The sequence below is a fragment of the Oratosquilla oratoria genome, chromosome 28 (assembly GCF_046742065.1).
Source record: "Oratosquilla oratoria isolate Oo_2021 chromosome 28, ASM4674206v1, whole genome shotgun sequence".
NCBI lineage: Eukaryota > Metazoa > Arthropoda > Malacostraca > Stomatopoda > Squillidae > Oratosquilla > Oratosquilla oratoria.
In genome coordinates this window covers 44,972,442-44,990,876 of record NC_134804.1, presented here as the reverse complement: position 1 = coordinate 44,990,876, position 18,435 = coordinate 44,972,442, and the positions used below count along the sequence as shown (strand labels likewise).

Below are 18,435 nucleotides of genomic sequence, written 5' to 3'. Positions count from 1 at the left end.
GATCTCCGTCATCTCTGTGTCCTCCTCCCTGAGTTAAGAGCACTTCGAAAGGGGCAAACCATCTCCTCCCATAAACATAATTACGGGATCTATGCTTTGGCGTGTATAGGCAATTGCAAACCCAATGCGTTTAATATAGTGTGCTCATTTCCTTAGTGTGTGTGTGTGTGTGTGTGTGTGTGTGTGTGTGTGTGTGTGTGAGTGTGTGATTCACCATGGTCTTGGATCACGTGTTGGACTCATGATCGACAGTTATTAACCTCCCGAATGAGAGCTCAGAGCTCGTATGACCGATCTATGGGTAATACTGTGACCCTAAACGCACACACACACCCAACTCCCCGCCCACCAGAGTTGGAGTAACAACCCGCAGCGCAGCGATACTGAAATTATTTCAGCCCTTGGCAGGATTCAAACCCGGACCTCCGAAGTGGCAGCCGGGAACTAACCACTACGCCACGAGATTTGTGTGTGTGTGTGTGTGTGTGTGTGTGTGTGTGTGTGTGTGTGTGTGTGTGTGTGTGTGTGTGTGTGTGTGTGTGTGTGTTTATTTGTGAATTTATAGAGATAGAGGTGGACGAAAAGAGAATTGGGCAGATCGATAGGCAGACGATGCCTGAAACTCTGATAATTAGGGAAAGAATGGGTTTAAGGACAGACAAAAGGAAATGAAGTCTGAGAGTGAGAAACAGGAGTGAGGTTGGTTTAGATAGTTAAATTGACTCCCATCTTGTGTGCCACTTAATCTCCTTGCACTCCTCCCACCACCACCATCAACACCACCACAACCTCCTCCACTCCCCCTCCCCCTCCTCCTCCTCCTCCTCCTCCTCCGCTCCCTCCTCCCTAACAAGACCCACTCCGAAGCGGCCTCCGTCCTATATCCTCACTCTCCGGCCGGCTAGCAGCGAAGTCGGTCTTCTGGTTCCTTCCTCCCTCTCCCCGGACGTCCAACAAACACACACAGCCGCCAACATGAGGGAGATTCTTCACTTGCAAGCCGGACAGTGCGGAAATCAAATCGGCTCAAAAGTATGTTCTCATACACCCCGAGTGTTGTGTTTTTTTTTTCTTTTGCTATTTATCTTGTTCAATTTAAAATTGTTTTACTTTTGAGGGGAGGGGTCGTTCTCGGGGACACCGTGCTTGCAGTTTTTTTTTTTTTTTTTTTTTTTTTTTTTTTTTTTTTTTAATTGCTTGACTGTTGAGGCATAGGGCGTGCCTCATGCCTGCGATCAATATATTTCACCTGCTCTGCCACATTCCGTATGAAGTGATAGAGATCACTGACTATTCCCCGCAACGACGCAGGGTTGCATTCGAGTCGATGTAACAAAGTCGAACAAATTCCATTATTGTATCGTTTGTATTTCACCAGATAGAAACGTAGATGACAAGTCATGTAATTTCCCGTTTTTGTCAATTTTTATTTATGAAAAAAGTGTATCATGAGATTAAATCGAGCGTTAAGTTAGATGTTCATATTCCAGTTGAGTCGTGCGAGAATCGTAGCTGACTGACAAGCGCGCAAGTTGATGTTCATTTTTTTTGTGTTTACACAGATACCAGCAAACACTAACTTGAGTCATACAACTTTTACAATCCCGTTTTATGCACTCGGCATTTTAAAGAATTTAGTGACATTCCTTCTGTTCATAGCCTTGCGGCATTCTTTTTATTGGAGACTAATCTTCACTCAAAAAAAGACCTCTGATAAATAATTCTTACGTTTACTAATACCGTTTTGCTACCCTCCTTAAATATTTCCTTTGCTATTTACATGACTCAAGTTTTTCGGTGCGATATGGTCTCTGGGGATGGAAGCTCAACTTATTGCTGATTGAGAAATAACAATGGAGTAGAATAGAATAAAATTATCGATGAGTAAATGAATAGATAGATAAAAAATAATAGATAAATAAATTGATAAACGAATAAATAGATAAAGGAATAAGTAAATAAATGGAACATATATACATATGTACATATAAATGAATAAGTAGGTAAATAAATTGATATATAAATATATAAGAGAATAGACAAATAAACCATATTCTTACGCAGTGATACCACGATGAACTTCTTCAGCACTGGAACGTACTTTATGGATTCTTTTCTGGCTAAGGACAGGCGATTTCATGCAGTTCAGGGGCCGGATTCAGGACCTGAAAGGGGTTCCCCATCCATCTAGACCTCCCCCCCTCTCTCCGTGCTGTAAGGGGTTGATTGTGGAGATGGACTTGTTTTAGTATTCTTTTAGCAATAAGCAGCGCTTCTGTCCTTGAGAACAATATCGCATCGAAGAGGTGAAGTGGGGGTAAAGTAGAAACTTAAGGTACAGGTAACATTATACACACACACACACACACTCACACACACACACACACACACACACACACACACACACACACACACACACACACACACACACACACACACACACACACACACACACACACACACACACACGTCACCGGCACTTAGCCGTGTTGTACACTACAAAATCGCTACAGTGTTAGTCATGTAATGCAGATGTGTCATATCACGTGACTTAGCTTGAGTTGCGTGATTGGTATAGGTGGAATGTGGCTCATTGCACCTCAAGAATGGGTATCTTTTTAAACCATCGTCATAATGCGTCTCATTGTCAGTATGTACAGTTTTAGTCACTAGTTATGGTTTTGATAATAGTATATTCTCAATATGACATTACCAATACTTGTTACGTGAATCACTATATACGTGGATGATACGCCTTGTTACTTGACGTTACGATAATATGAACCCTAAGAGTCGATAGTTATGAGAACCAGTGTAGACCTACATTTCGACACTACACATCAGGAACCCTCAATATTTTTCCTCGCGTTCTTTGAAGATCACTTCAACACTGAATAGAATCGTCTGGTATCCAGGAACTCCCATTTGTCTGTGGGAGAACATTGGAGAACTTTCCGGCGACCTATAGGTCTGTGAAGTCCTGGGGGAGATCCACTGCAGTGTAGCACCATGTCTGGCTGCCTGGCTGGCTTGAGAGATCTGATCTCAAGGGTCGATTAGGTTATTCGTCGCAGGAACGTCCTTTAAATATCTTTCTTCCGACTAACGCTGCCAGGAACATATAAGGTCTTAGTTCTTCGTCTCGGGGTCTTCTTAGCTGAATGAAATCGGTTGGCATCAACCAAAACAAATCTCGTGAAGTGAGTTTCCATGTTGAACCCGAGAGTCGCATCTCGCGAAGAAAAGAAAGAAATGGCGTCCATGCGATTGCGGAAAAGAAAAAACTCGCCTCCTGATCGTGGTCATGCACATTCCCTTATATGGTAAGGGTTCCACGCGCGTAATTTTGACAAACGGACGCGCAAATGTGAGAAAAAGAGACATCTGCCGGGTCACCCTTCTTTGTCCTTAAATGGTAAAAAGAGACATCCGCCCCTTCACCACCTTCGCCACCTCCTCCTCCAACTCTTCCTCCTCCTCTTCCTTCTACTCCTCCTCCACTCGTTGCTACCTCCTCCTCCACCTCTTCCTCCTTCTCTTCCTTCTACTCCTCCACTCACCGCCACCTTCTTTTCCCTCTAGTTTTCCTCCACTTCCTCCTCCTTCCATCGTCACCCCTTACTTCTCTTCCTCCTCCACCTTTTTCGTCTACTCCTCCTCCTCCCCCTCCTCTACCTCTTACTCCTCCTCCACTCACCACCACCTCCTCCACCCCTCACTCTTCTTCCTCCACCTCCTACTCTTCCATCTTCTTCCCATCCTCCTCTTCCTCCTTTACTCACCACCACCTCTTCCTCCTCCACCACATACTCCACTACCTCCTACTCCACCTCTTCCATTTACTCCTCATCCTCTTGCTCCTCCTCCTCCTTCTCCCTGGTGAAGTGGAATGAAGAATATGCGAAGACCACAAACAAAGAGTAATGAAGCACTTCATAGACAGTGACGCATCGTACAAATTATGTTGTGGCTTCCGTAATGCGATCTTATTCAGTGGAAGAAAGGTCAATATTATGAAGTCAACATTTTAAGGACTTTAAAGTTATTTGCTCTGTCATTAAAGGTTAATCTCCACTCGAAAAGAAACGAAGATAAGTTTATAAGACTATCATCGCTTCCGTTTTCTACACAATTCCTGCACCATCTCTTCGGCTCTTGGGTGAGATTTTCTCCCCTGGAATAAAAGCGCTTATTATCACTGACTAAATATCACCCCTTCCCCTTTTTCTTATCTCCCCTCTCTACCTTCTGTACTTTTACTTACTCCCCTATTCCCCCTTCCTCATCCCTCACTCACTCCCACCCTCCCTCCTTCCTTCCTTCCTTCCCTCCGCATTGTGTACGTGTTGTTTCGAACGAGTTGACCCCGTCAGCGCAGTGGCATGATTTATTGATATCGTGATGGTTGAAGCCAGAATATTTTATGTAGCTGAATACTGGGGGATGGAGGATAAATTGATACCCCCAGTATTGTTGATTACCCCCTCCCCCAATGTACACACGTTGAAAGGAATAACAATACATTAACATTTCGTGCTCTTAGTCTATCTTCTAGTACAGGTTTATCGAAACTGCAGGAAGCTTTAGTCGATAGGGCACGTGAGAAGATAAAAAAGTAAAATAATTATATATGAATACGATACAACGGTAATATTGTAATAGTAAAATAATGTTATGGAACGTTTTTCAATGACTGAAAAAACGGACGGATGGAGAGAAATTTGAAAATGAATTGTATTGTTCTCTCAAATGTAACTTCTTACGGCATGGGGCGTAGCGGTAGAGTAGGTAAAAGGGGGAACATTACACTAAAAAAGCTTAGAGAGCATTGCTCTAGTACATGTTTACTTATCACAATATCATCTTTCTCTTCCTCCATTTCATTACTACCCTGCGGCACATACACCTGTTCTCCTTTGCTGCCCCCTCTCCCACTCCCTGTGTTCTCCGTCTCCCCTTCCTGCGGCACCCTCCTACTCCCTGTGTCACTCTGACGATTGCGCGTCGTTTTTCTGAGTTACTGAGGTTTTACATCAGCATTGACGTTTGTGCATTATCATTTATTTATTTATTACATATTGGTGTTTTACCTAGGAGATACTGGTCACAAATATTCTGTTATTTACCTCTTTTGAAGTGAATCAGTCGTCCACCGTCTTGTTCTAGCTTGGGCGGGGTCTTTCCCACGTCAGTCCTACAAGGCAGTTAGCTGCCTTACAAAAACTTCCAGATTCCTTCACTCTCTCCTCATAATTCTAATGTAACCTGTCGAGTTGTACGTTCGTATATAATACATATTAAATCACTAAATATTTTCTTGCGGACTGGAATGTCAAAGAATTAAAAAGGTGAAAGAATTTTTGATTATTGTATCACACAAACAGAACACTGAACGCGCTGCGATTAGAACAGGTGAATTTGACAAAGGTTTTGATGAAGATATTTTTTTGTTTACTGCCTTTCGTTCCAAGCTCCACCTTTTGTTTCCTAAATAATAGATCTGTCATCGGTTGTCCTTCGCAAGCACACGCACAAACATGCTCACATGCACACACACACAAACTCGCGCCCCCTCATGCACACACACGCACTCGCACACACACATCCACGCACACACACAAGCGTACGCACAACGTCACCAAACATGGAAGCAGGTGAAAGCTGTTGGCAATGGAACCTAGGAGAGGGGTTGGAGGGGGTCCAGGAGGGGGAAGGGAGGGGGGCGGGTACGGGGAGGGGGGGGGGAGGTTCTGGGGCAAGAAGGCTGGACCGAGGCAGCCTGCAGCTGTTCGACATGCGTACGCGATTCAAATGTTGATAAGAACACAGAGAAGGAGGCAAGGGGGAAGATGTGGAGATAATGTTAATTGCAGAACGCGGAGAGCAGATTTAAAAGTCGTCAAAGGAGTACTGTACATTCCCGCGTTTAGCTTTCTGGATATGGGCAGGTCCAAGGTCTCTTGTCAGCTGGGTGTTCTCATTTGCAATACGTTTCTCCGCTCTCTTTGCGTTTCAGTGTAACGATTCTAGTATATATGTATATATATATATATATACATGTATATATATATACATATATATATATGTATATATATACACACACACACACACTTTTTAGTGTGTTGACCTTTGCTTATGGTCGAGCTCTTTTTATGATGTTTGCTGCTGATGCAGGTTATGATAATCAGGAGGAGACGGGGTTGCAGGGCACAGACCTCGTCAGATATATCTATTCATTTATTTTTCGTACGTATTGCTCTATTGGTCAAGTGCATGAGGTTTTATTTTACATATGGAATGGGATATCAGTACTTTGATGGTAATATGCAACATAAGGAATCATGATGGCAGTCACAAAATCGTTAACCTCCACAAGTTTTTACCAACAAGGTTGCTACCTATATGTATTTTGTCGTAAGATGTAAAGTAAACTACAACTATTCTTATGCACGTTCTGTGTCCATGCGATGTGACGTGCACGTAAATAACTCCTGTATTCTGATAAACAGCCAACTGACCTGAGCTGAATTCATGCAGTTTTTATATAGATTGTTTACTGTGACAGTATAAATGTTGCGTGGATGTGTGCATGCAATGTGCAGCTGTGTGGTGTGTGCACGTTGTGTGTTATATACATATATATGTATATATATAATATATATATATATATATATATATATATATATATATATACACTATTACACGAGTAATAGGCGTGTGTGTGTTTCTGTACTTAGTTGTAATATACAGCAAGGGAGATATGCTTGTAGGATTCTGTCTCTTCATCTTCAATTATCATAATGTGTGTGTAATCATGTTTGTTAAGTTACTGCTGTTAATCGCTGAAATTCCAAAGCGTATGAGATCGGTGCATTTGAATCATAATTGACCTTGCAATTACTCAGATTGAAGCTCCAACTTCACAGTTCTACCAGCAAAATTGCGGCATTCTCTCATGACATCACATATATAAGAAAATAAATTAATAAATAGTGAAAAAAATGCTGCCAGACGGAGACTTAAATGTCGAGAACAACTAGATAACGTTCCAAGCAGAGATGAAGACCTTTGTAATTCTGTTCTGTTTGCACTCCTTAATCAAGACATATTTACCGGAATGAGTTACGAGAATGAGTAACAACTTCATTATCGTCTATCATCTGCAATAATAACATAAAGATAAGCTGAATCAACACAATAGCCTACTTATGTGCTACATATACTTCATCTAAAACGAAGAAATGCTGATAACAATAAATGTAAATAGTTCTAGCACCGAGGAAACCGGTCTTGCAAACTTTCGGTGTTGTGGACACTCCCGATTAAAAACAGTTCTCAACTTATTTTCTACCTCATATTTATGTATTGCTGTTCTTGAACTTCTTGAAAACCACTTCAACACAGAATTTGTCATTGTTGTTGTCCATCTAATCACTCCATCATCAGAGAAGCTGCAGACAACCTGGGCGGTACAAACGCCATAACATTCAGCAGGTATTTAAAAACAATATCCAGTCTGAACGAGACACATGCAGGCTGAGTCGAAAATTCATTAAATAAACTCGCAGATGGAATGACATTAATTTAGGGAAAAACGTAGGCTTAAAAGAAATGTGCAGCCAACTCGCTAGATAAAGCAATTATAATCAGCGGTGTCTAAAAAAGGAAGCGTGTTGTCGTGGGCCATATGTTTACTCTTGAGTAAGAAAAAGAAAACGGAATAGAAATAAAGTCACTAGTGACTGCCGAATGTATAAAGTATTGTAAGAATTACTTTGAGAGTAAATATATTTGAAACACAAATATGATGGATTTTGTATGCAAGAATTGGATGTGAACCTTGCAAACTGAAAATACTGGAGGAAGTTAAATAGAGGAATGCAGACAGCAATAGAGAAAGCAAAAAAAAAAAAAAAAAAAATAAAACAAAAAAAAAAAAAAAAAAAAAAAAAAAAAAAACATGAATAACACTGAAAGACCGTGGAAGAACACCCTGGGGAAATACTAGTTAATAATGAAAGAAATTTTATAGAAACATGTAACAATAAATGGACAAATAAATGAATACGCGAACGAATGAATAATCAAACACATAAACATGAACAAGTAAATAGATAAATGAATAAACAAACAAATAAACGAATAGACAAATAAATTAATAAATTAATGGATAAATAAGTATATGAATGAATATACAAACAAGATAATAATAAATAAATAAAGCTAAGTTTATGGGTTAGTTGTGTTAGTGACTGGACGCCGCTAAATACTGAGCGCATTCGACGCAGAAGCTGGAGAGACGAAATAGTGAAGTTTGCAGAAATGATGCAGCAAAGGTCATCTTGACCTCGAGAGTGATCTTAAAAAAAAGTAGTGAAAGGCTTCTGAGCACCATCGCCCCTTAAAGAATGGACAACAATAGTGATGGTGTTATCGCTGTCAGTGACGATGACAACGCCATGGATCTGAAAAGAAAAAGAAAACGGAGATGAACCAAAACGATTTATCTGTGGTTTAGGACCTTAGGCCCAGGACAACAGTATCATGGACACTGCGTGGGTGAATCGGTGATGGGAGCGAGTTCAGGATCCCCTGGGGGCGTAGGCGTGGGCGGCCGCGAGGAACAAGTAGACGTGGGCGTGAACCAAACCTGTGCGCGACCTCCGGGCTTGCCCAAACACGGTACTGGTCCCACGTTCGTATTAGGGGCGCCGCCGCCGTGTCCTGGAGTGGGCGTTCATGGTGCTGAGGACGGGGGTGTTCATGTGTTCTGCCTCTAGGAGCTCCATCTAGATACTTGTACGAGTATGTTTGTGCGTGCGTGCGTAGGTGTGTGTGTCTACGTGCGTGGGGTGTGTGCGTGATACATACTCGTGTGCACGTGTGTACGCGCGTAGGTGTGTGATTCATTATGGTGTGTGTGTGTGTGTGTGTGTGTGTGTGTGTGTGTGTGTGTGTGTGTGTGTGTGTGTGTGCATTCGTGGGGGTAAGTGTGTGGGCGCACGTGCGTGCATGTGTGTAGGTACATAGGCGTGTGTGTATGCGTGTGTGCGAGCATGTGTGTATATGTGCGTGTGTGTGCGCGCATTTCAGAATTGCATCTAGGGCTTTCCTGAAGATCAGGGCCATCGCAAACGGATTTGTTCTTTTCTTCCACGGGACTGTTTTGCCCTTTACCGACGAAAACGTCTCCTGTCTACATGAATAATCCTGGGGGTGGAAAGCGTTCGCATGGACAGTGAGATGCTCTTATGCATTTGCAATGAAACCGTTTGGTCTAAAATAATTATGGATATATATATATATATATATATATATATATATATATATATATATATATATATATATATATATATATACATATATATATATATATATATATATACACATACATACATATATGAATAAAAACAATCTGCGTTCCTTCGTCGAACCCACACGTGTATCATTTCTCTCGGCGGATGAAACACTTCGATTCACAGTCATGACTGACTTAAAATCCCCTATCTTATTGTTCTCTGTTTGTGCTTCTCCCTTCCAAGACGCTGACGTACCTCTAGGCTATTTCTTCTGGAGTGCCAGCCGATTTTATTCTCCCCAAAGGCCCTAGGGACTTAGGATTTGGATAGATTCTCCACTTTTTGGGACTCTGATAGATCCGACCTTGGGATCACTTAAGGATGAATGAAATCGCCCGCCATTAGTCAAAAGAAACCGAACGAGATTGTCACTATGGTGAAGGGAGATTACAAGGACCAGGAGCCGAATTTATAAAAGATCCTAAGTCTTTTAAAAATTCGGGCCCAGAACAAATTTCATACCTTCAAATCCATATTTTATAAAATGATAATAATAATAAATTTTGTTAAAAGATATAAAATAATAGTTGTCTCCACGTAATGATTGCACCATAAATAAGACGAGACTTAAATTCGGGCCCGGGATTTTAAATAGTAACCTAGTCCCTCTTTTGCAGTTCTGGGAGATCATCAGTGACGAGCATGGCATCGATCCTACTGGGGTGTACCAGGGCACCAACAGGGACATCGAGGAGCTCCAACTGGAGAGGATCAATGTATACTTCAACGAAGGCTCCGGGCATCACCACTATGTGCCCAGAGCCATCCTCGTTGATCTCGAACCAGGAACTATGGACTCTGTGAGAGCCGGGCCTTACGGACAGCTCTTCAAGCCGGACAACTTCGTATTTGGTAAGTCTGAGCGTCGGGAATCGGGTTCAGGGGACATCTCGTTCATTCTTCAATGTGCTGGCGTTGTCTGTTTGTCAAGGGCGGGTGATTATATGCAGATGACCTGGCAGAGGGATGGATTGAAGGGTCTCAGGTTATGGAATCCTACACTTTCACAGACTCCAACTCCTTCTAGTCCCTTGGCACTTTCACACTTTCACGTCATCGCGTTGAAGCATTGAAGGGATTGTTATGATGTATACATATCCATATCACGGTTTTAATGATAAAGATAAGTAGTTTACAAAAAACAAATTAATTAATAAGTGAATAAACAAAATTAGATACACAACTAAAAAATAAGTAAATAGGTAAATAAATAAATGCACAAGTAAAAGTGACTGTGGCTACTGTGGATGTTTGAAAATTGTACAATTTTCTATTAAAGTGCAAATTCATGTACCCGTACACATACGGGCATCCATACCCATACTTACACACACACACACACACACACACACACACACACACACACACACACACACACACACACACACACACACACAAATACACACACACACACAAACACACACACATGCACAAACGCATGCACGCACGCAGACACACGTGAACACACACACACACACACACACACACACACACACACAACAACAACAACAACAACAACAACAACAACAATAGTTGTCGATCACGAGTCTAACACGTGATCCAAGACCGTAATGAAAGACATATTGTACATGCAAACATATTCTCTCCCAACGCGCGCGCTCTCTCTCTCACTCTCACTCTCACTCCCTCTCTCTCTCTCTTTGTGAGTGATAGTGGGAGAGCGGAAGACCTCGGTTAAATGGCTCTGTGTTCGCGTGGGCCGACGCCCGCCCTCTCCCCGAGTGAACCCTGGACTCTGGGACGACAACGCCCAGTTGTAGCCATCAGCGCCCACACTCACACACACTCACATTCTCTTCTTCTTCTTATTTTTCTGCTTCTCTTCTTCCTCCTTCCTTCCTTCCTCTCTCCTTCTTCCTCCCCTTCCCTTCCATGTTTCTGTTCCCGTCATTTTCCTTTTATTTCTGTGCTTCCTCCTTTTTTTTTCTGCCCCAATACCCGCTCAAACGACCTTGATACAGTGTATGCGGACACAAGCGAGAGTGTTTTCTACAAAAGGCAAACCAACAAGATGATGTTCGTGTTTGTCTACTGCAGAAGACATGGGTGGCGAGTTCTTAGTCAGTGAGGACAATATTCTCTGTTGTGTCTGCAGACACTATCTTTTGTCATTCGCACCTCTTTTATGTGTGCCATCCTCATACACCTCTCTTCTTCCTTGTTTTGTCCTCCGTTTTCTACTTTCTCTTTTTTGCTTGTCACCATCATTACGGCAAAAACAGGCGGATCACCTGCCATGAAAATTTTAGGAAATGTGGGTAATACTTCCTTATGTTATATCATAGCCACGTCGTTTAGCTGCCATCACTTTATCTATGATATGAAAGAAGTATGGGTAAATTTTCACTGTCATTACAGAGGACATTTACTACCTTTTTAGAAAAGTACGAGAACCCCTTCTTGTAACCGTTGGATACTGAGCATCCAATAACAAGCGTCCCAACTATCATTCTAACACCTTCCCCCCCTTCTGCAGGTCAGAGCGGCGCGGGGAACAACTGGGCCAAGGGTCACTACACAGAAGGCGCCGAGTTGGTCGACTCGGTCCTTGACGTGGTCAGGAAAGAAGCCGAGAACTGCGACTGCCTGCAGGGCTTCCAGCTGGCTCACTCTCTCGGCGGAGGCACGGGCTCCGGCATGGGCACCCTCCTTATCTCCAAGATTCGCGAAGAATATCCAGACAGGATCATGAACACTTTCTCCGTCGTTCCCAGCCCCAAGGTGAGTCTCGGTTGGTAAAAATGAAGTACCATGGGTCAGGCTGTAGTCCCCAGAACTTTAATATTGGAGGGTTGGGGGGAATGTCACTGAATTTCACACCTTTGACAACAAACCGAAAATAGTTGATGCATTCGATGCGGTGTTGAAAAGATCTCCGGGGATGAGGGAGAAAGAACAGCAGCACATAAGCATTAGTAGTCAGCTCGCGATGTTCTCGAGGTAGCTTTCGCACATATTGGTAGGGAGTCTGGGTATGTTACTGTGACTTCTGATCCTTACCATACTGGGTAAGGGGAGGGGGACTCTTAATTCCGTTCTGGTTACCACCAGGTTAATCTATTACTCAAGTGACAATACCCTTAACCTCAGTAGGAAAGGGACTACAAGTTTTCTCTTCTAACCCCTTCCGTGCTAGATGTCACTTTTTCTTTTAATCAAAGGATTGCAAAGGATTACAAAGGAGGAGTATGATGACAGGAGACATTGTGGTCCATAGCTAGTCAGATGCGAAAAATTATAATAATGATAAATAAATTGATAGATAAATAACCACGGCTGTCAGATAATGTTATCAATTTCCGTGGCACCTGTCAGTACTGAAGATGATAATTAAGTAAACAGTACCATGATTCTTTTCTACTTTAATTAGATCACATAACGCACTAAAGTAAAGACCTAACGTAATTAAAAATTCACGACCTCACTCTGTGTAGCGATAAGTTAAAAAAAAAAAGTCTTTCGTGGTTTAAGTATGATTTGTTTTCGAAACTATGATAACCAATCAGTTATTATAATTCTCATAACTAATCCCCATCTTTTTTGGTCAACAGGTATCTGACACCGTGGTGGAACCATACAATGCCACCCTCTCAGTCCACCAGCTCGTCGAGAACACGGACGAGACCTACTGTATCGACAATGAAGCCCTCTACGACATCTGCTTCCGAACCCTAAAGCTCCAGAACCCGACCTACGGTGACTTGAACCACTTGGTGTCCCTCTGCATGTCCGGCGTCACGACCTGCCTCCGATTCCCCGGTCAGCTGAACGCAGATCTCCGAAAACTGGCTGTCAACATGGTTCCCTTCCCTCGTCTCCACTTCTTCATGCCCGGCTTCGCTCCCCTCACCGCCCGCAAGGCTGTCAGCTACCGAACTCTGAACGTCCCCGAACTCACACAGCAAATGTTCGACGCCAAGAACATGATGGCTGCCTGCGACCCACGCCACGGACGCTACCTGACCGTCGCCGCCGTCTTCAGGGGTAAGATGTCCATGAAGGAGGTCGACGAACAGATGATCAATATTCAGAATAAGAACTCGTCCTACTTCGTCGAATGGATCCCGAACAACGTCAAGACCGCCGTTTGCGACATCCCACCCAGAGGTCTCAAGATGGCTTCCACCTTCATCGGAAACTCAACGGCCATCCAAGAGCTCTTCAAGGTACTGAGGTCGATGCGCGTTCTTTTCCTCTGATTTCTGACCAGAGAACATAACTTAACAAGAAGCACACGCACATTGGTATACACATACAACGATATACACATGTATAAACATTCTCTTGCCTCTGCGATTTTGTTTTCGGTGATTGTGTACAAACATAAAGCGTCCTCTTGACCACCACAAAATCGTAAACGTTTAGAAGTTCTCGCCAATAACATTTACTACTTTGACGCATTTTTTCATAAACAATAAGCACTACTACAACTACTTACATTAATTTTTGTTGTCTATCTATTCATGACAACATTTATGATAACAATTTATGACACAATTGCGTGCAAGTTGCAAATATTGTTGGCGAAAACGAGTCGGTGTTTAAGCTTTTGTGGCAGTTATGACGACGCTTACATACACACTAGAAGTCTTCAATTCATTGGAGGTTGCCCTGGACCTTATGGATTTCTGTTCCGTTTGTGGTCCTGCCCGACTTCGTTCACCTGAAGGGAGGCGTCCTCGGAATGGGTCTCGATTGAACGAGACCCAGTCTTTGCCAGAAAACCTCCCTTCGGCTGGACAGAATCTCCGGGTACTGGCTGGGGCAGAGATGCATTTGGTATATCCCCGTGTCCTATAGGTTTATCATTTCCTGCCAGTCAGAAACGAAGACAGAAAAAGGGAGGGAGATAGAGTGAGTGAGAGAGAGAGAGAGAGAGAGAGAAAGAAAGAAGAAGAGAGAAAGAGATAAAATGGAAATAGAGAAGGGAGAAGTAGACGTACAGAGAAAATATATATCAGCTTAAGTGGGTTTTTCTTTTAATTAATTTGATAAATTGATCAATTGATTAATTAATTTCTTCATTCATATAAATTTGTTTATTTATCAATTGATTTATGTATTTGTTAATTTATTCAATCTTATTATGTTTTACTTCATTTCCTTTTGTTTTGTTTTATTTGATTTCACTTCCTCATTCTTATTTTTTATCTATTATTATCATTTGTCTTTTGCAGCGAATCTCCGAGCAATTTACTGCTATGTTCCGGCGAAAGGCTTTCTTGCATTGGTACACGGGCGAAGGTATGGACGAAATGGAGTTCACAGAGGCCGAGTCCAACATGAACGACTTGGTCTCCGAGTACCAGCAGTACCAGGAGGCCACCATCGACGACGAAGAGGAGTTCGAGGAGGAGGATGTTCATCAGGAGACCGACTAAGAAGGAGGAATCGTCACATAATACCGGAAGAGGAAGAAAGAAAAACTTTCCAGGTAATAACAACAGGAGACGTTGAAAAGGACGAGGAAAGTTTGGTTGTTTTGATCTCGAAAAGGATAACAACTATGGTCGAAGAAGAAGAAGAAGGGAAAAGGAAAAAAAAAGAGATAAAAAGAGAATGGTTATGGAATGAATGCGCAATCTCTTTATTCGATCTTTATTATTATAATGCCGGCCGAGATGCTCCAGAAATTCTCCTTGCCGTTGCAATCCGGGCAGAGAAGGAGAGACGATCAGCAAAAATAGTGGTAACAGCTTTACGTCACAAGATGTCGGTTCCAAATAAGCGGGAGAACAAAAACCGACTGTGAGATTCCAAGAAAACAAACCTTTGCATTTAACCCAAAAATAATAAAAAAAAATAATAGAAAGATTGGGGAGATGCGAGGCTTACAAGACTCTTCCCTCGCCAAAACCTGCAACCCATGACACTTACCCACCTTCCTCACCAACCCCAAGTGCTACAGTAACCCCGGCAGGTCACATGCAACCTCGAGTGATACTACAACACCAACTTAAACGCACAACACTAAGCAACACCAGAACGCTTAGTGCCTCGTCGTGTACGTCCACATCCCATCACCTTCCAGATCCTTCTTCCCCGTCACCTTGGCAACCCAGCCGTCCACTCGTCCCTCTGTTTTCCTCTCTGGGTCCCCCTCGCCTCCCCCAACTCTTCGCGCCGTTGTCGTCTTCATCGACGTTCGACTTCGCTTCCTCGTAAATTACATTCCAGCAACAATTATAAATGGGTTTCTCTTATCCTTAATACTTTAGGGAGTGAGGTTTCCTTCCTCAGCTGAACGATGGTAATCGAGAATGAATTAAAAACAAATTAAGAAGCTGAAGAAGAGATAGAGTTCAAAGGAAACATCTCTTGAGGGATGAAGGGAAATAAGGCTGTTGAAACATGGGATAATTTTCTTTACATTAAAGTATTTTATTTAACCTAGGAAAACGTTTTGCCCTAAAGAGGTTGTAAAATCTTGATCAGACAATTGTGGTTAGAGGAAAGACATAAGTGGTGAGTGAATATGATAGATAGATAGATAGACTTTATTTGGCAATAAATCAATGTACATGAAGTGCAAATAATGACAAGAACACATAGTTCGAAATAATAAATGTAAATTGCCGAGGATAACACAAAAAGCATGAACGCTTATTTCCATTGTGGTCCTCATCAGGTTATTATTCTACATTAAGTCACACGGACAAACATATGAGTGAAGTAGAGAGAAGGGGGAGACTGAAAGATAATTAATTAAGAAAGAAGAAGGGAGGAATATATCAAATTATCACATATGCAACATACATTACATGCATATATACACAATTACTCATTCATTATATGCCAACACAACACATCGCGCTCATACACACACACACATACACACACATACACACACACACACACACACACACACACACACACACACACACACACACACACACACACACACACACACACACACACAAAGGGGAACAGTCTTTTTTTGAGGAAATGAAAATAAGCAAAAATTCTGGATCAGAATATGTAAATGTAGAAGCGAGGGAAGTGCTTAATCTTTTGGGGTCCTTAGATATAAGAATAGCTTCAGGACCTGTCAGGATCTCAAACTAGATACTTAAAGAATTAGAGAACAACTGGCGGATAAGATTCACAGACTTACTGTATGCCCATTACAAGAAGGAAGAATGCCATGGGATTAGAAAGGGCTAATGTGGTAATAATTCACATAGGAGACATCACTAAACTATAGTCAGGTATCAATGACCTGCACAATAATGAATTTATGTGAAAGGTCGATGGATCAAACATCTTGAAGAGATGAACATCCTGACAGTCAGTTCGTCCTTAGATCAGGAAAATCATGTATGTCAAACCTTTTAAGATTTTGCTTGAGAGTTATCGATGCAATGTAAGAGAGGGAGGGCTGGGTGGACTGTGTGTGCCTCGACCTAAAGAAGGTTTTTGATAAAGTACCTCACAATCAACTTTTGTGGAAGATGAAGCAGATTGGAGGACTGAGAGGCAAACTACATGCATGGATGCAAGATCTTTTGAAGGAAGGATACATGAGGACAGTAGTAAAGGATAAGATAAAGAGCAGTAACAAGCGGAGTTCCTCAAGGTTCAGTGCTAGCACCTATAATGTTTCTTGTCTAGGTCTATGGCATGATGGGTAATAGCTGTAAAAGACCATCTTTAAACTATTCCTTGGGAAGTGAAACCATTAAAGAAAAAGAGAAGAAAGATTTGGGAGTGTTGATAAAAGACAACCTGAGACCTGACAGATATATCAGCAGGATTGTGGGAAAGACATACGGAACCTGCAGAAGATTAAAGCGGCTTTTCGCAATATGAATGAAGAGAAAATTAAAAACTCATAGAAACCCTGATGTGTCTAAGTCTAGAATATGCATCAGTGGTATGGCCCCCCCACAGAATGAAGGATACAAGCATCATAGAGAGAATACAAAGGACAGCATTCAGACTAGTTTTTATCCTAGCAGGTAATTCTTATGAGGAAAAACCAAAAACACTAGACCTGCCGACTTTGAAAGATCGAGGAGAAAGAGATGACATGATAACAGTACTCAGGTCACTAGAGGGGATAGACTACATTGACAGATGGGATCTCTTGGCTAGGGATATGAGGGCTGTAAGAGGTCATGAAAACAAATTAAGAAAGAATACATGCTAAAGAATGTGAAGAAATACTGTTTTCCATATAAATGTACAAATACTTGGAATAGCTTAAAAGGTAATATAACCTAAGCTGGAACATTACATGAATTCAAATCTGAGTATGATTTTTGAAAATTAAGAATGTAAACCCGGCTGAAACCGCGCATGAATTTGAGTCTTGGTATGATAAATTAGATTGTAGGAGATGGAATTCCACGAGCGTTTCTCCTTTCCTATTTCCTAAAATCAAGTCAAGGATACTGATGAATTATATATGTTTTGACCTGCATGATAGCCAAAATATGTGAAAGAATTAAAATATACTGCAGTTGGGTGAACTACTTGAAAGAGAAAAGTTTCTTGGATTTAGGAAAGGAAGACCTTGTGTCACCAACATATTCAACTTCTTTTCGAGAATAGTTGAGGATATAATGAAAAAAAAATGAAAATCTAATCCGTTAAGGTTTGGAATATACAGTGATCACCACATAAAAGAAAGATATAGAAAAATAGAGAGAATCAAGAAACGTCAACCAGCTGGCTGATGAGGCATATGAGGAGAGACGATAGGGTTACCCACGCTGGAGGAACGAAGAGAGAAATGATATGATAGTTATCTTAAGAACGACGAAAGGAATAGAGAAATTACAGAGATTACATGTGTGAGAACACATCAAAAGGACCTAGCAAAATTAAAAAAGAAAGATTCTTTAAAAGGTGCCAGGAAGCATAGCTTTCCAAATATATATATTAATCTATGAGACAAATCAGGGGACATAGATGAAACTAAGGCAAAGTTTGATAAGTGGAGATTTATAGAAAAAGGACCCATAAGTATAACCACCATGTACAACAAAAAAGAAAACTCTCTTACACAAACACAGACACACACATAGGTTGGTCATATATATGATCTCTGAGT

The 18,435-nt window shown here is 41.7% G+C and overlaps 1 protein-coding gene across 1 annotated transcript; it reads left to right on the top strand.

Moving 5' to 3' along the window:
- Positions 1-847: 847 nt before the first annotated feature.
- Positions 848-15,570, top strand: LOC143040374 (tubulin beta-4B chain-like). The gene is made up of 5 exons (XM_076211373.1): positions 848-1,032; positions 9,977-10,211; positions 11,857-12,101; positions 12,932-13,546; positions 14,558-15,570. The coding sequence occupies exons 1-5, from the start codon at positions 976-978 to the stop codon at positions 14,759-14,761; spliced, it is 1,356 nt and encodes a 451-aa protein (XP_076067488.1). The 5' UTR covers positions 848-975; the 3' UTR covers positions 14,762-15,570.
- Positions 15,571-18,435: the final 2,865 nt, after the last annotated feature.